At 52.8% G+C, this 18,403-nt stretch overlaps 1 protein-coding gene across 4 annotated transcripts in view; it reads right to left on the bottom strand.

Annotated features, from left to right (window-relative positions):
• Positions 1–1,573: 1,573 nt before the first annotated feature.
• Ptpn5 (protein tyrosine phosphatase non-receptor type 5) overlaps positions 1,574–18,403 on the bottom strand; it is a 59,333-nt gene continuing 42,503 nt past the window's right edge. For all 4 annotated transcript variants that reach the window (XM_048427036.3, XM_048427034.3, XM_048427035.3 and 1 more), the window contains 12 exons: positions 15,086–15,279; positions 14,400–14,507; positions 14,081–14,164; positions 13,418–13,659; positions 12,150–12,339; positions 9,816–9,900; positions 6,808–6,887; positions 6,484–6,621; positions 5,591–5,701; positions 3,223–3,383; positions 3,029–3,142; positions 1,574–2,740 (listed from right to left, as the gene is read on the bottom strand). In XM_048427036.3, coding sequence (XP_048282993.3) covers positions 2,647–2,740; positions 3,029–3,142; positions 3,223–3,383; positions 5,591–5,701; positions 6,484–6,621; positions 6,808–6,887; positions 9,816–9,900; positions 12,150–12,339; positions 13,418–13,659; positions 14,081–14,164; positions 14,400–14,507; positions 15,086–15,279 — 1,601 coding nt within the window. In that variant the 3' untranslated portion in view covers positions 1,574–2,646. The remainder of the gene's footprint in view (positions 2,741–3,028; positions 3,143–3,222; positions 3,384–5,590; positions 5,702–6,483; positions 6,622–6,807; positions 6,888–9,815; positions 9,901–12,149; positions 12,340–13,417; positions 13,660–14,080; positions 14,165–14,399; positions 14,508–15,085; positions 15,280–18,403) is intronic.

Genomic DNA, 18,403 nt, shown 5'->3' with positions numbered 1-18,403 from the left:
TCTTGCTCCCCCAGCCCTGTCTGGCCCAGTGGCCTCCAGAGAATTCAAAGTCTTTTTCAGAGCAATGGTCTGAGGCTAACTTCCCATTTCTGCTTCATACGTCTTCGCCTGGGTTCTGTCTCTAGGTTCTGAGAGCAGCCCAAACTGTCTCACTCCATCTCCCGCTCCGGCACAGAAAGTACTGCTGATGTCTTTTCTCAGAGGCAACGTCAGGAAGCCTTACCTTCTTACTAACCTCAGCCTTCCAACCCTTGGTTGCTGTGCCTGTGGCTTGGAAGCTTGGTTGCTGCTCTGGCAGCGGGATGGTCAGTTTCCTTCTTTGTTCCAACAGTGGACACTGACTGTCACCAGTTCCTTAGATGCTGTGCTCTTGTGAGGAGGAACCCCTTCTTTAGGCTCTTATTTCAGCCTGATGGCACACAGCGTAGCAGTGGACATTAGGGGAGGGAAGAAAGCTGGATGCAGGAATGGGCGGAATGCTGACCAGGCCTGAGGGATGCTGAGGTGGCCAGCCAGGAATCCATTTCCTGTGTCTTATGGTAGAGATTCTGTTTCTCACTGCTGCCGGGTGGGGCTTCTCTGAGCTGAGGGGCCCAAGGTAGCTGTCCCTGCGTGGGTGTATGAGCATGTGCAGCCTGACAGGGTTGGGGGCAAAGCCAAATGCCTTTGTGTGCACAGGACTGGGAAGAGGTATGCTGGGTGAATCTAGTGGATGCACCACCTTGCACAAATCCTGGGATCACCGTTTGTTCTGCTGCACGGTGTGGCCTTATGGGGTAGGGGAATGACTGTAGCTCGGCTCCTTCCTAGTCCTTAGCCCAGTCTCTGAACTCTGGGAGGGAGAGCTCGTGAGCTGGCAGCCCTGCCTTGGACCTGCCCACTTACTTCCTATTGACTCAATGGGGCCCAATAGCAGCTCTCATCCAACAGCTTCCCTTGGGAGGCCTGGGCTGAGAGTAGCCTCCCCCAAAGGGCCTCAGGGAGCTAGATTCCAGGCCATCTGGGACACTTCTGTTCTGGTCTTCTCCCCTGACCCTAAGATGAAGCAAAGGAAGCTGATGAACACTGATGGTAACGGAGGTCACCCCAGGACAGGCTGATGGCCAGCCAGCGGGGCCTTCAAAGATTCAGCCATGGAGGCCATCGCATGGACAATAAGAAAAAAAAAAGGGTGTCTGAAGCTCAGATGGGGTCCCAGAGAAAAATACTACACGATCCAACCAGAGAGGGGCCTGGGTATGATAGGGAGGCCTTGGCCTCCCTGCCTCAGCTCTCTAGCTGGTGGCAAGTTAATCACTTTGCTTTTCTGGAAACTTCCCATACCCATCTGCGAGGTTCCCTGTGGTGCAGTGTACTTCTGTGGGCTGGGGCTGAAGGCTGAGTGAGAATCCTGAGGTATTAATAGACTTTGGCGTTTTAGATTTGGCTTCATGTATATTCCCAGTCTCCACAGGGGGCGCCAGCGAGCAAGAAGGGCAACTTTATGCACATGGGCAGAGGAGAGGCACAAAATCCTGGGGTGCAAGGAGACTGGGAATGGAGGGAACTGGAAATGACAGACCCAGGAGGCTAGTTTTGCTCAAAATGCTCTGTTTATTGCTCTATTCAATGACCACGAGCGAATTATAAAAAGACACCAAATGTCTCTGTTTGCCGTGGGAATAAATATTTAAAGTCAGCAATAAAAACACGTGGCTTCAAGATAACACATGTTGCCAAAGAGTCATGCATGCCCTGCTCATGGGCTCTCAACACACATGTGGACACAGGGAACACACGCAGAGCGACACGCAGAGAGACTTTTGGGCTTTCCCATAGTGACACAGAAAGATGTCTCCAGGTTTGGAGTGGAGTCCCCATCCTACCCTTGGAGGCCCCCCTCAGGGCCCGACTCTTTGGGGTTCCCCACCTGCATCTCTCCTCTTCCTCTCCAGTGCCTCCCAGGCTGGTCATTGCCTCCCGAGAGTACCAAACACTCAGAAGGCATCTAGAGTAATGCCCACCCTTGCCCAGGAACCTTCCTTAGCTGGGATCTCTCTGTCAACCACCACGTGCTCCCCCTGCCTCGTTTCTGAATCCTATTCCTGCCATCCACATTCTGATGGCAAAATACAATCTGCCTTTTCCGAGGAGCTGGTGGGGCCAGAGGCAGGTACCTCTCTGCCTCGGGGGCTGGGGCACTGAGGGGCCGGAGCTCAGTTCAGGGTTCCATTCCTGGCTGAGGGGACACAGTGTCTGGTACAGATAGCAGAGATGGATGGATAGACAGAACACATAGTGATAGAACACTTGGGATGTGGCATTGAAACATTTTGGACCAAGTAGCGGTGGAACCATGGTTAAAACTGAGGCCCCAGGTCTGTATGGTGTGGGTCAGGCCCAGGGTCCCCAGGCCTGGCCTGGCACATTCCTCCCCTGCCCTCCCCAACTCTGCAGTATGTCCAGTGGAAGAGCTAGGCTGGGGATAGAGACCAGGCCAGGATAACAGAGGGGGAGCAGACTGAAGAAAAAGAAGAGTGGGGGTGGGGTGGGGGGAAGGACAGGGAGCAGACCCAGGACCCAAGCAAGGCCAGGTCTTGGGTTGTGAGGGTGAAGGCCCAGACTCAGACTGGGCAGTGCCCAGAGGAGCTCAGAGGAAGAGCGTGGTCACTCTGAGGACTGGTGGGACAGTTGCTTCTCATAGAGGCTCATGACGTGGTGCACAAACTGGTACTGTTCACATGTCTGGATCATGCCACCCCTGGCCAGTAGAGATGCAGTGGGCTGCGGGAGGGGTCCTCAAACACTAGGGGTACCAGCTATTCTCTCTGTCCCTTCATTTCGGGGACACACCCTGATTTCAGCTCCTGTCCTTTCCACCAGCTGCCTGTCTTCTGTCGTCCTCCAGAGAGCTGCCTGGATTCCGCTCTCTTCCATTTTTTATTTCTGTTCCCCATCTGCCTTACAGACTACATCTGGCTTGTCAACAGTCCCTCAATTCATGCACACATCACACTACCACCCTCTCCTCCCCTGACCAGTGGCTGACCTGTCCTGACGGAGCTGACATGTGGTCTTTAGGATGTCCACGACGCCCTCACGTCGCAGCTGCTGGCAGCAGATGCTGGTGGCGATGAAGCAGCCAGTCCTCCCAATCCCTGCACTGGGGGTCGGGAGGATAGATGGAGTTAGGGGCCCAGGGATGGGGGTGGCTCTGCCCAGTGGGTGGACAGGAAAACCCACCTGCAGTGAACGATGATTGGGGAACAATGGGGTCCCTCCTGTTGGGCTGCCTCCTCCACCTCCCGTACCAGGTGCAGGAGAGGAGGTGCTCGGTCCGGAGTCTTCTGGTCAGGCCAGGATGTGAACCAGTAATGCTTCAAGCCTCGCTCTTCAGTCCCTCTCTGCTCAGGAGAGAGAGAGAGAGAGAGAGAGAGAGAGAGAGAGAGAGAGAGAGAGAGAGAGCGCTCCCACTCCCCTTCAGATACATGTGAATGTTCCGGGACCTGATTCATCCAAAGATGAAGATGGGAAAGAGAGGGCACAGAGACAGAGAGTGGAGGGATCCTCAGTACCCATCTACCATACTGTGCAATGGTACAAGACGGATCAGAGTTAGGTTGGTGTGTGTGCATGCCTGCGTACATGCCTGCATGCGTGCGTGCGTATGATACTGGCCTCTAAACACTAAAACCATCCAAGAAAGGCAAAGAACATTTTTCTCCAGTTCATTACTACCTGGAAGTTCCTTATTCTGACAGATGTTCCAGGAACCCCACAGTCACATGACCCAGAGCACAGGGACTCTGCCTGCTCGTTCCTCTGCCCTCATTACGCACTGCCTGTCTCTGCTCTACCATCCCACTGTGAGAAGGGCCTACCCTATTCCTGCCTGACTACCAAAGACCCTTAGCATCAAAGTGGTCTCCCTTCAACACAAATCTGGATACTGCATTGTGTTTAAGATCTTTGGCTGGCTGGGCCTGATGTACAGGCCTGTAATCCTAGCTACTTGGAAACCAGAGGCAGGAAGATCAAGGCCTGCTTGATCTACAGAGCAAGTTCCAGGTCACTGTGGGAAACTTAGTGAGACTGTCTCAAAACAAACAAGACAATAACAAAGCGCTGGGGATGTAGCTCAGTGAGAGAGTTCTGGCCTAGGGTGAGAACCTGGGTATCTTCCTACACCAAACCAATATGTTGAAGCCTCCTTTCTAATGTGTGGGAAGCAGACAGTGGGGCCTGTGGGTCAGGGGTGCACACCTTCAAATGTGATCCTTCCGCTAGAGACCCCAGAGAGCTTCTTCACTCCATCACCCTTTCTGCTGCACACACAGCTGCTCCTTCTGCACGCTAGGAAAGCTTTCCCACTTGTTCGCCCCTGGCCACCCCTCCCCAACCCTCCAAGACCCCATACAGCACTTCTAGGAGGCACCCTCAGAACATTCTATATCGCAGGGTGTCTTTCTACATCCTTGTTGATCACTAGGTGATATTTGCCATCTTATAGGTGCTCCTTGAACCAAGAGTCCAGAACACAGCTCTGTCCCCAGTATCCGAGTCACACCCCAAGATCCTCCGTTCTTCCCTAACTGATCCTGTAGCACGGAGAAGATGAGCAGCCCCACACAGCCTCTTTCTACTTGGAAGCTGGTTCCTCATGTTCTCGTGTTACATGGCTATGACAGTGACCACAGCACCCGCCCCTCCCTTGGGGCCTTCAGTGTTTCCAGTAAGTCTTGGTGTTAGATGCTCATGTGGACACTGCCTTCTGGGGGCTCAGGCACCCTGGTATCTTGCCCAGTTCTGCATCCACCGGGAGACAGGGCAGCTCAGAGGGTCAAACGTCAGGCCCCAAGCTCCTTTCTGTGGCTGAACCCTGTGGCTGTCGGCATCAATGACCTTTCTAGGCTGTTTCTGAAGAGGGCGTCAGCTTTCTGGTGCCCTGCTTAACTTTTCCACCTCTCTGGGTGATCACAGGGGACTCCACCTTCTGCAAACACGTATCTCATTGCTTTTCCAAACCGGAACCTTCTAATACCCCAAAGGAGCAGTCTCTCCTCTTCTGCTTGTGAGAGGACGCCTTTCCCCAATCTTCTGGGCTGCTCTGTGTTGCTCATACTTTGCGTGTTTTCCTTTTGTCTGCCATTTCCTGTAAGCATGATCGTGTGTCCTAAAGCAGCAAGGAGTGCCTGCCCTCTGGTGGTGGACACACTGGGTGCATCAGACTAGAAGTCAGAATCCCAACGGAAGGGACATTACTGGCACTCCAAGTCATAAAGAACCTTCCGTTATGACAAGGACAGTGCTGGAAGCTCTGGAAGCTTCCTCGCTGGGTCGGTCCTGGTGCTGAGAGGTTGCAGAGAAGAACTAGAACAGTCATGAGCAGCAGGGCCCAGGAAGAGCTTGATGGTATATGAAAATAAGGTTTGGGAAATGCCGCCGAGGCTCCGTCTTGACCCTAGTGTCCAAGTCTATTCACCCTGCTTACCAGTAAACCCTGGGTGTGGCCTAGACCTATGTATCGCCTATGGTAGGCCTTTGAGTACTTTCCTCAGTTGGTGGTCCCAGCCAAGCCTCCCAGTCAGCCCTGTCTGACCACAGGCCTCACCCTGAGGGAGATGAGCCGCAGCCGATAGTCCTCAGTGTGGATGACTTTCTGCACAGTGATCTCCACGCCGTCGTGGACAACCTGCTCTTCCGGCCAGTACTCCGTGCACTTCTGCAAGGACCAAGATCAGGCTGTGTTACTCCCCTGTTTCCCTCCCACATCCCCTCCTGCTCTGCTGGGGCCAACAGACGGGAACACGAGGACAGCAGGTTTGGTTATTAGAGGGTAGCATTAAAATTCTGACTTCATACCCCGTCACCTACTCATTTCTGAGCCTCAGTTTCCCCATTTGTAAGATGAAAATGGTACCCCTTTATAGGATTTTGTATGTGTGTAGCGGCCAGAGTTTAACATCAAGTGTTGTTCCCATGTGCAGTCCACTGTGGTGTTCAGGACAGAATCTCTCATTGACCTGGAATTCATCAAGACTGGTTGGCCAGTGAGCCCTTGGTCTGCCCGTCTAGCTTCATAGCACTGGTGGTACTGATGCATATACCATGCCTGGGTTTATTTACATGGGTGCTGAGTTGAAACTCAAGTCCTCAACTGAGCTATGTCCCCAGCCTCCCTCTGAAGGCTATTTTATGGGGGTTCAATTAAAGGAGCTGTTCATCATGAGCTTTCATGTCACTGGCAGATTGGGAGGCAGCAAAGTATCCCGGAGGAAAGCATGGCCACTGGATGGGGAGGGAGAAGCCGGCCCCAGGCTCTGCTCTGCTCTGCTCTGTGTGGCCCCAAATGGAAATCTTAATCCCTGTCATCTTCCATTTCCTTATGCTGGCAGTTAAGTGCACACCAGGATCACAACATTCTCATAAAAATTAATATGCAAACGAGATGCTTCATGTGGGGCTAAAAGCAGGGAGCACTGAGCAACGGCACAGGGTCCCTACCTCGTTCATCTCCTCGATGTTGGTGATCATGACAATGATGGGTGTGTGCTCCTGCCACACCATGCGCCAGAAGTCGGCCACAGTGCTGACAATGGGTCCCTGTGTGGCGATGTACACCTTCTCCTTCCCACTGTAGCCCTGTAGCCGGCCAAGTTCAGCCTGTCAGGTCAGGGTCAGAGGCGGCACTCCCGGGGCCCCATCCCATAGTTAGGCTCCTCTTGGGGCTTGTAGGAGCCACACTGGGTTAGGGACAAGTCTGGAGGATAGATTCCACCAGCTCAGGCCTCTCCTTTAGTGGAAAGCTCTTGGAATGGAGCTACGTACCCGGATGTAGTTGGCATTGATGTAGGAACTCAGAGGATCTGTAGGATCTGGTGAAGTCAGACACACCCTGCTGTGAGGATCTGGGGTGGGAGACAGGTGAAACTGTGAGCTGGGCCTTCTGGTACAGGATGTAACTTCTCTGTTCTACTGCACAGTACCCACATTTCCTCTGGGATCATGGCCAGTATGTGCTCTCACGGTGCAGGGGTGCCATTATGAATCATTACCATCAGGTATAACCAAACCAATACCATCAGTCATAACCGAAAGAGTTACCAGGGGCTGCTAAGGTGGCTCAGAGGGTACAGCCACTTGCTGCCAAGCCTGACAACTTGAGTTGGATCCCTAGGATCCACAAGCTGGAGGGGAGAACTGAATCTCACACATCGTCCTCAGACCTCCACAAGTGTGCGGCCCCATACGTACTTATATGTATGTATATACAAAATAAATCATATTAAAAGCAAGTCAATGGGAAAAAGTAGAGCCCCTGACCCTGGAAGCAGCCCGCGCAACAACTTAGGGCAGATGCTAATTAACAGGCAGCTGCTGTTATCACGAGTTTCCAGCAGACAGTAGGAACGAAGAAGAACCTAGGGGTGATGGGTATATGCCTCTCATCTCCACTCCTCTGCCAGCCCCTGTCTCTGCCTGGGTCATGGCAGGTGACACGGGGGTGGACAGCTCTTGTAGAGAGGGCAAGGAAGTAGTGCAGGGGAGGGGTAAGAGCAGGTAGGAGAGGCTTCTGCAGGGTCAGAAGAAGAGAGTGCTCGAGCAGACAGTTCTGTCTGGACCTCTTGGTTTCGCCTATCCATGTTAGGTGCTGGAAGGACAGATGTGGGTGCTGCCTTCTCTGGCCGGATATCAGAGCTTCGTGATATCTGGGAGTCACTGTGGTGGTGGTAATGATTGCATTCTACAGCCCCCGGTTTGTGCTGGCCCTGTGCTGTGCTTGTGAGAAGAGCCTTTGAGATCAACAAGACATGTGTGGTTCCTGCTACAAAAGAGGGCATAGTGTTGGGCAGGAAGACAAGAGGTGCATGGCCTGAGAGCTCTGGGCTGGAGGGACAGGGGAGACTGGAGGGACGGGGGGGGGGGGGACTGTGATCGGGTTAGGGTTGCTGCGCTTCCCAGAAAATGTGGCACTTTTCAGGGGTTGGAGAACCAGAAGGAGAAACAGAGAACACTGTCTGAGCAGGTGCTCAGGCCATGGCTTAGCTTGGTGAGAGATGGGAGCTGCAGGGGAGCCAGGTGCCACCGTCTCACATATGCTTAGAGGGGGTGATATTGACTGTGTTTAGGGAAGGAGGTGGCAAGATAAGGTTTCTGGTGTGCTCCGTTTTGAGAGAGGGGCAGGAAGGAGAAAAAGCACAAGTCAGGATATGTCTGCCACAGTCTAGGAAGAAGTGTCAAGGTCACACAGGCTGCCCTCTCTGGCACCTCGCCCAGGGACATTTATGCCAGTGTACCATAAGTCAGTGGTGCTCATTAGAGCTAGGCAATATGGAAGTAATTTGGTAGTAAGGATGGAAGGGAGGGGGCCGGACCTGAGAGGCTCATCCACTCATTCATTCAAGAAGGTCCAGACCGCCTCCCAGTTGCTTCACACTCTTTTGGAGTTTGAGGTACTGTGCTGGGCAGGGCAGTTATTGTGCCCCTGCGGGGCCTGTGCTCACCCACAGAACTGTTGCTTTTGCTTGACGCCAAGCTCTGTGTGCAGAATCCAAATTCTCAGTCCCTGGGATGGGGCTCAGGAAATGTGAGCAATCAATGATAGGACAAATCTCAGGGTGCCACCCCCCCCATCCTAGAGGCTGCCTCTGCTGAGCCTTCTGTGATCTTTGTCCCCCCAGTCCAGGTCTCTTATAGTTCAAGGTCAGCTCTGCCTGATTGTACAACATTCTATGTTGGGTTTGGGGGCCTGGAGGTTCAGGACGCAGTTAGAGAAGCTGGGAGCCTGTCAGCAGCCCAGCAGGACCACAGGGACTCTGGTTGACTCCAGTGGCCATTCTAAGGAGCCAGCGAAACCCTAGCCTCTGGGGTACCCGGGCCCCTGCCTCCAGGAAGAACAGGAGCATGGAGAGTAAGTCGAGAAAAGAGGTGAGCAGCCCGACGACGGCATCCTGGCCTTAAATGGTGCTTTGTTTCAACGTAACTACCTAGAGACTGGGTAACCATAGCAACCACAAGTCGATATTTTAAAAGTTAAAAATAAGTCATGACATCTTCCATGCTGCCGGAGAAGCTGATGGCAAACTGCTTTTTAAGGGCTCACTACTCCACAAACTGGCTGGAGTAGGTTTTTGGGGATTCACGTTCAACAACGAGTCACCCCCTCCTTCCGAGCTAGCCCCCGGAGGGCCTTGATCAAAACTACCTGGCGATGATACCATGGGATGGGATGGGAACAGGAGGTCTCCAAGGGAGACAAGCCCTGCTCAGGCCTTACGGAGGGCTCTCTGTGTAGCCTCACTTGGACATGCCTCCTTATAGACAGATCACTACAGGATAAAGGTACCTCATTTCCTGTGGGAGGCGGCTCTGCCTGCTAGAGGACTGACAGTCAGGTCCTGCAGAACACAGGCAGACAGAAAAGTCTGATTCTGGGGTCACAGAAGCCCAGGTTTAGGGAACCTTTTTTTTTTTTTTTTTTTTAACTAGCTGTGTGTCTGTGGACAAACCACTTACCTTCTCTGAGCCTTTAATGTTTTCTTCTTAAAGTATACCCACCCAGAAGAGAAAGGTCATGCAAATACTTTAGTCACTGCTCACGGCCTCAGAGCCACCCTTTTTCCAGAGTTCAGTGTGACTAGCCAGGAAGGGCAAGGGCCAGGGCTAAAAAAGGAGCCCGTCTCTGCTCTCCATCCTCTCTCTCCCCGGATGGGCCTGGTCTCCATACCGTCTACTGTGATGACTGCCCACCATCTCTAGAGGCCCAACTCTGGATTTAGATCTTCCCAGATGACAGGACCCATGCTCCTCCCCACCCTGGGGTAGCAGGTACTCACTGGGGAGGATGGTTCGGTACCGATTCTTCCGCACCAGTCCTGGGATGTCATACTCTTTTGGATCCACGAAGTTCATGGGGATTTCCTACAAGAGGAAGACATGGGGCTGTAAGTAGCTTCAGGCTGGTCTTCTCAGAAGTCCATATTCAGCTCTACCTGCCAGTGCAGGGGCTGTCTTGAGTTCATGCATTCATTCGAGGGACATTTACTACCGAGTGAGTGAGCGCGCACACACATGTAGAATAGTTACTGGCATTTGCCAAGTGCACAAAATAAAGAGCACAGCAGTAGCCCGTTGAGGGCCAGCTTGGTTTGAGACAGACATTCAATGAAAGGCCAAGCGAAAACGAACAAGACGAAGAGTGACCTTGCCAGTCGCCCCCTCCCTCCCTGTTTCCTGTGCAGCAGCCAGTCCGGTAGTTCGGGGATGTGTGTTCCTGCTGTGGGCATCCTCACCTTGGACTTCTGTTTGTGATGCTCACTTTTTGGTAAGACTTGACCCACCCTCCTCTCCTCCACACATCCCGTCTATCTGAAGTCACTTCCTCTAAGAATCTTCCCTGATTGCCCAGTACAAAGGGAACTGATTCTCATCCCTTAAGGCCCTTTGTGCCTCCGAAGGAGTTCCTTGTCAGATGGGCACCTCTTCAGATCTGGCTTCCCTTCATTTGCAGTTGGGTCTGAGTCTTCTCTTGTTCCATTCCCCATGTCCCCCTTATACTGGAGGTTGGACCTAGAGCCTTATGCATGCCCGGCAAGTACCCTCCCACTGAACTAAAATTCCAGCTTTCCCCACCCACTTTTAAATTCTGAGGCGATCTCAGCTGGTTGCTCAATAACCCTGTATGGCCCAGGTGGGCCCTGAACTTGTGTGCTTCCCAACTTGGCTTTCTTTGTTTTCCCTCCTCTGCCTCCCAGGCCCAGGTCTGCGTTCATGGTGCTACGCTTGCTGAGAGGACTCGTCTCAGCTCTGCACGTCCGAATTGCCTCTAACTCTCAGGTTCACCTTAGTGCCAATCCCCACCCATGGCCTCTGGGGTATCTCCCCAAAGATGCCTCCCTATGCACCCCCTTCTAATCAGGCTGCACACTTTACCACCTAGTCTTACTACTCACTGGATATACTAGATGGTCTTTGCCCAGTGTAGAGGATGATCCCATCTAGGACTCTTGTGAGAATCAAAAGAAGCAATAATTAAAAAAAAAGCCCCACCACACACATGTGCAGAACTGCCCATGGAGTGGGTGAGCAGGCTGTGTTCCTTTTTCCCTGGCAAAAATCTATAGTATCTGCCGAGCAGGAAGGGACGGGGAAGGCTGTTTTCACGGGGAGAGGATGATGGTGGGAGCTGGGTGGTGGAGGAAGGCTGTCTAGAGACAGGAGGTGGGAATGATGGGAGAAAGGTACCAGTCACCTGACCCAGAAATGAACAGTTTCTGCTGGTATGTGTGTGTCAGGGGAACATGAAGAAGGCCGGGGTCCATCACTTGGGGCTTTCTGCAGGTGGAGACAAGCTCTTGAGATCTTGGAGCACTGAGCCCAAGCAGCACAGTGTGTGTGTTACCTGACTGGTGAGTTCGATGGGAGAGTGGACTGGCAAGCGTCAGGTCCTCCCTTTCCCCTCTGGGGGTTCTTTTGTTAACGATTGGCACAGACCATGGGCAAGGCCAAGACCCCCTCTGGCAGTGGAGCCTGCTATTTCTGAGGACCATTCTCAAAAGTCTAACACTGCCAAAGTCTCACTTCAGCCTTCCCTTGTGGTGACAACACAGGCCACACATTCTTATGGCTGAGCTCTTATGTGGCTAAGCACTCCTGGCAGGAGATTAGGACTGTTACTTGTCAGAGGTTGGGAAAGGACTAAGCCCTAGCCTAAGCTTGAAACCAGGGAAGAGAAGGGGGGACCCAGGAGCATGGGCATAAACATCCTTGATGATATCAGGCAGGAAGACAGGAGAATGAGTAGGCGAGGCTTTCTTTTTCCTGGGGGTTGACCCAGATTGGTGTTTGCTACTCGGCACGTGTTCTACCGCGGCACTACACCACCAGGGGAAGGCTGCTTTCTGTGGCTTCCAGAGTCCAGTTCCAGTTCTCCCAACAGACCCAGAATCTGTCTGCCTGATGTATGGTTCTGTCCTCCTCAACTCCTGCAAAGACCCTGCCATTTGTGACTTTCCAGGGGAGGATATCAGGTCTCAGAGGGTAAGAGCTTGCCCAGGGTGCTCGGAGAGATGACCACGGGCTGTTGATCTGTTCCATGTGTGGATCTGTATACTCTGCAGTACTGACTGGCTGGGTGGTGCAAAGGTGGCTGGCCACTTCAAGGAACTCACAAAGAATTCTGCCTGCAGCAAGAATGGGTCCAGGGCCTTCTCGTGCAGCTCCTCTGCCCGGAGGATGCGGGAGGCACTGAGCAGGTACTCATGGGCTGACTCCTCCCGGGGGGACACCAGGTAGCCAAAGCCCTCCTCATTGCAGCCAGGGGTACACATGTCCAGGGTCAGGGAGACGTTGGAGCCCCTCCTGCAAGGGTCACAGAAGAAGATACGAGCCTTAGGCATGAAAGAAAGAAAGAAGGTGGCCAGAGGAGATCAGGGCGGGCTTCAGGAAGAGAGATGTGACAAGAACCTGTTCTAAGACGCACATGGCTCTGTCCACACACCTGTCTGCTGCTTCCCACAGTGGGGCGGAGGCCCCGGTTCCCAAAGTTCAACCCAAGCAATCCCTAATGGCCCTCCCCTGGACTCTGCTGAGGGAGGAGGCCCACAGGGGAGACACATGCTACGGTGACCCTCAAGCTCAAGAGGGCAGCTTCCGAGCCCAGCATCACAGTGCTAGAATGAGGCTGTCATGGTATTCAATGCATTTCAGCCGGGAGAGGCCAGGGCCCTTTGCATCCAGGGAAGGAGGGAGCTCAAAGGCAGCCAGTAGCAGCCCACCTATATAGTTAGCTATACTGGGCCAGCTCCATCATGCCCAGTGTCGAAAACCTCAGGACAGGAGGGATCCTGCTTACACAGAAAGGGGCACCGAGTTTCAGGAGGTACGAGCATTGTTCAGGCTTTTACTATGAGAAAGTGGCAGAGCCAAAAAAGGTCGTCTAAGTTTTCTGAGTTCCCGTCTAGTATTTTCTATAATATCCTGTGGGTAATACAAACCATGGGTGAGCTGGCTTACCCAGCCTTAAATTCAGGATGCCACTACCTCTCAAAACTTGCTCATGGAATCCTATGGGGTACTTACAGGAAGTAGAGGTTTTGGGAAATGCTACCTACTGTCCTTTTGTCAGATTACAAGGAATACCATCAAGTTAAAGGCTCCAACAATAAGGAAATGAACCCTGACTTCCTCAAGTCAAGAAGAGTATGGGTGTGCTCATGTGCACGTCTGCACATACCTGTGTGTGCATGGGAAGGAACTGCACTTTTGGGCATTCATCTTGAAGTACCCCAATCAATATGCAGTACTGGGAAAGCACATGTTTACACATGCTAAGCTATGAGGCAAACCCTGCACTCTAACCTAGAGGCTAGGTATCTGCCCTCCAAACAGGAGCTGAGAATTTGTCATCCCCAGCCCACCCGTCCCCTGCCCCTCCCACCTCTCCTGCAGACCCATGGACTTGACAGTCAACGAGGTGGGATCACTCTCAGGCTTGATGTCCATCACACAGTCAAACACAGGGGTCTCGGGCACCGCATCCAGGTCCAGGAAGTCATCCTCCACCTTCTCCTCCATCCACTCCGAATAGGTGAAGGAGGGCTGGCGGCTCACGGATTGGCGCCTGTCCTCTGGGGGAAGTGGGGCAGGTGGCTCTGGGGGTACCTTGAGGAGGTGCCACACCTGGTTGGGAGCATACGGCATCATGGACCTGGGCTCATGCTCACTACCTGCTGGGCGCATGGGTTACCCTGTGGGACTGAGCTGTCTGATGCTACCAGGTCTAGAGCAACCACATTCTCCTGGCTCTTAGACGCCAGGCTCTACCCACACTCTACCTTCTCTGTCCCCAGTTTCTAGTGGACTTAATTCTTCTGGGTGGGGCTTGGGGGTTCTTCGTGCCTCAGCCCTTTTTCTTAGCCTCAATCACTTCTAGGAAGGAGCCTCTTGCTTTAAGGAGGCATCCTGCTGAAGGAGGAAGCCTGTTTTTGTCCGATTCAAAACCAGGTTAGCCCTGTCTAGGGGTCAGGTGGATCCAGCGGGAAGTGAGGCTTTCGAGAGAGGGAAGGACTTCCCTGGGGCTCAGGACAAGGAGGTACCTTACCAGGGCGGTGATGACGACCAGGCCTATAGTCAGAGAGACTAGCAGCAGACTTGGGATCCCCCAGGTCCCAGAAACCAGCCAGGCCTGGGGAATATCAGACAAACTAGTCAGTTCCCCGAGGGGTTGAGAGAGGTCATGTTCTTGTCTATTTCAAAAGTAACAAGAAAACCCATCCTGGGTCTGGGTGGGATGCAGGCAGATGGCTTTTGGGTTCCTGAACCCAGAGATGCCCCAGCCAGATGTTGTGAGGGAGGGATGGGAAGCCCCAGCGTATCCCCACTCCATCCCACTGTCCTAGGGGTCCCCAGAGTTTACTCACCACAGGTCCCAGATGGTTCAACAGGGTGAGCGAGGAAGAGATGAGGTCTGTGGTGTTCTGCAGCCAGGAGTGGCCATGGCCACTGAGCCAGAGCACCCCACAGGCGAGCTGGGGCAGTCAGGGGAGCAGACTGAGCGCAGAGCTGGGGCCCTTTGCCCCTATATTGCCCTGCAGAGCTCACCTTCAGCCCCAGCCTGGGCCCCCAGGAAGCCTCTGGCCTTCAGGGCCCCAGGAGCCGCTCAGACTGGGCAGCGGAGGGAAGGGCCGCGTACCCAGAGGAGGCCCCAGCACTCTTTGGGAGAAAAGCTAATCACAGGTGGCTGAGACAGAGCCCTTCCCACAGGAGACCCCAGAGGCACACATAGAAGACAGGTCTTCCAGGAAGACCTCCTTAGACGGGAAGTCTTCAGGGGGAACCCCGTCGGACCAGGAGCTCAGGGACTGGGGATCCTGTTTTCTTAGTTTGGGGATAAGAGTTGACAGGACCTGAGGAGCTTCATTCCCTAGACTGCAGCTCAGAACTCCAGTCTTCCCCTCACTCCAGTCAGAAGACTTGGAGTAACTGAGGGCCACCAGAATGGCCCTTGCCTCTCAGCTTCCCCAGGCAGCCATCTCAGGAAGAAGTAGAAGGCTGTCCCTTAACCCACCCTCTCTCCAGGCCCTAGTGGGGCCAGTGACATCCTTACCAGGAACTGAGAAGCAGCGAACAGGCACAGGCTGCTTCTGACAGTGAGGGAGTGGCTCCCGGAGTCTTGAGGTGGCAGCTTTTGAGCTGGCTCAGAGGGCGGTGAGGGTGGCGGGGGTGGTGGCATCTCCCTCTGCTTGCTGGGGAGCCCTTCAGCCTCGTTCAGTGGTTCCATCTCTACCGGCTGGGGGAGACCTGCAGAGGATGGGCCAGGAGGGGTTGGTAACTCTGGGCTGTCTGAGCACAGGACTGCCAGCCTATGGAGGTCTGCACCTTCCCGTGCTGCCGTGGCTTCCTCTCAATACCGGCTCAGGCAGCGAGGCTCCACTTCCAGCAGTCACCCTCGATTAGCAAAGCAATATTCACCTACCTTCGTCAGAAAGAGCTACGTGTGGGTGGACAAATTATTTCTCTTTTATTTCTGCAGTAAGGGAGTTAAAATGGCAGGGGGTTTTCAGAGTTAACACCGTTGTATTTGCGCAGCTTCATTCTTTTCCGTTTCTTAAGGAAACAAAAACAACTACCTCAAACTCAATTAAAAAAGCAATGGGGGAAAAAAAAGAATACGGCATAAGCAGGCCATGACCCTGAGCAACCCACCCACGCCTGCTCTCCAGATTTTTGTCTTTTGTGATAAGAGCCGCAAGTGGGGCTGGAAGACTGAACCTGGGGTGATTATGGCTGTGCATCTTCCCCACTGTGAGACCCCCACACGAACTGGGAAAGGGAGGTCGGGGCCGTGTGGAAGAAGATTTTGGTGATAAGAATAGATATTGGCTGTCTTTGGTGGTGAAAACTAGGTATTGGGTTCAGCTCTAGTATGACTGCAGTTGTCACGGCCGAGGACGCTTGTTCTTTGAACCTCAGTTTCCCCATCTGAGAGATGGGTGTTGGGTTCAATATTAGTCTTTCCCTCTTAAGAAAATGATTATTTTTAATGGACGTGTCTGAATATAGGTGCAGGCATGTGAGTGCAGGTACCCAATGAAGCCAGAGGCATGGGATCCCCTGGAGCTAGAGTTACAGAGGGTTGTGAGCTGCCTGACAGGGGTGCTGGGAACTACACCCGAGTCCTCTGCGAGAGCAGCAAGTGCTCGGAGCCGTTGCCCCATCCCCCAGTCTTTCTCTAAAAGAAGCATCATTTATTGAGGGCCTGCGTGTGAGTGAGTTGGTCAAAGGCTAACTTTCGAGGCAGAGCCTCTCTTGTTTCGCTTGCTGTGCTGCAGGTACTACTGGCTGGTTCTTCTGTCTCTGTCTCCCATCTCCCCTTAGAAATGCTGGCATTACATATGCAAGACACCATGTTCGGTTTTTCTCTGTGGGTTCTGGGATTTGAACTCAGGCTGTCAGGCTTACAAAGTCATCTTTTTCGTTCCTCTTCCTTCCTTCCTTCCTTCCTTCCTTCCTTCCTTCCTTCCTTCCTTCCTTCCTTCCTTCCTTCCTTGGAGGCAGGGTATCATGAAACCTCAAATTCGCTATGTAACCGAGGGTGATCTTGAGCTCCCAGGCACCGCCCCCACCTCTGGAGTGTTGCGATTACAGGCGTGCACTACCATACTTAGTTTGTGTGGTGCTGGGGATCCAGCCCAGGGCTGGGTGCAAGCAAGACAATGCTTTACCAATCGAGCTACCATCTTCAGCCCACCCCCGGTTTCCTAACAGAACTTCCCAGAGCCCCTGCATCCTGTCTGTCACTATCTCCGAGTGCCTCTGCCTGGGCCTCCAGTGAGTGCCCCAGCCCTGATCCCATTGTGACGATTGGGACTTTCACCTCTAACATGCTGGCTTAGATCTGAGCCTCTCAATAGGGTGTGGGGAACCAGATGTTGGAGATTTCCACCCGAACTTAGCTTAGGATAGCGCCAAGAAGAAAGAGTCTGACAAAATGGATGTGAATACCTCACTATGCCGTTGGGGCTGTGGACTTGCTTTCTAGTTGAGTGACAACAGAAGCAGGTGAAGCCAACACAGCTAGCTGTGCATGTGTTCAGTCACTCACTCAACATTTACTGAGCGTCTCGCCAGACTTAGATCAGCCAGGCTATGCAAGAACCTGGAGAAGCCTTGTTAAAATCACAGGCCCCTTGCTAACCCCTGTGAACCCCGGATGGTTCCCCGATGCGGATGCTGTGTTTTAGCCACACCCCCTGTAGCTTCCCAAGTGAGTTGATGCTGTACTTTGCCTATCATTCCCTCTACCTAGAATATCCCTCCAACACTCTGTGCCCCTGCCTCTGTATATATCACCAAGGAAACCCCTTTTCATCTGTAGTGACCAAATAAATGTCACTGGAACTAGATTCTGCCCCATTACCCAGGCCACTCCTTCATACTACCATCCATAGCAAGATACCTTGGCACAGCTCTGCTCTGAATGCTGATATACATTAATTCACCTATCATTCACAGTATCCTTAGGAAGTTGGCACAGCCATCACTCCCTCCAATTTACAAAGGGGAGGTGAGGGACAGAGAGCTAAGAAGTTGTGTCCCCCCCACCAAAGTGGCCTACTCTTTAGGTGGGTTCTGTCTGAGGCAGTCTCATGGGACTCTGCATACACTGCAATCACTAAGGTTTGTAGAATGTCACTGTCTCTATTCACTTACAAGTCCCTGAAAGCAGCGTGGTATCAGTATTCTAGCGTGCAGCACATGTTTGCTGGTTTGTAGGTTTTGATACATATTGACTGGCTGAGCGCCTGATGAGCAGTGATACTATTTAACCCCGTTCCTTTTGTTTGTGTGTATGCCTGAGACAAGTGTGGCTCTGGCTGACCCTGAACTCAGAGATCAGTCTGTTTCTGCCTCTCAAGTGCTGGGATAAAAGGCATGCGCCACCCTGCCTATACCTACTCCTTCTCCTCTTCTTTTATTCAGTGGGGGCTGGGGGGCATGGTATATACTTTGCAAAGATGCTATGAAGGTTTTAGATACTACATATAAAACAATGTATGATTCCTGACACTTTAAAGGCACCTGATATCATTCTTGCTCTGGAATGAAGGGCTTCTAGCTTCATGGGACAACCAGAACAAATGAATGCGCATAGGTGAACAAATGTGCACAGAACAAATGAATGTGTGAGAGGAAAGGAGGAGGGCAGGTCACCATGGTGGGCACAGCTAGTGAGCATTAAGTTCAGCTTGATGCTGGGTGAAAGGAAAAGCTGCTGCTAGAAGTTGGACTGTGTGTTGGGGGGGTTTCCTCAGGGGCAAGGCCTCCATGTACACATTGACAGGTGATGTCATGTAAGGATGGTGGAGGGGTGCAGGCAGGGCCCCTAGCTCTTCTGCCTCAGTTTAAGTCGCAGACCTTGAGT

This window comes from Myodes glareolus, chromosome 24 (genome assembly GCF_982192425.1).
Source record: "Myodes glareolus chromosome 24, mMyoGla1.1, whole genome shotgun sequence".
Lineage (NCBI taxonomy): Eukaryota > Metazoa > Chordata > Mammalia > Rodentia > Cricetidae > Myodes > Myodes glareolus.
The sequence above is the reverse complement of the archived record's forward strand: the minus strand, read 5'-3'. Positions and strand labels throughout refer to the sequence as shown.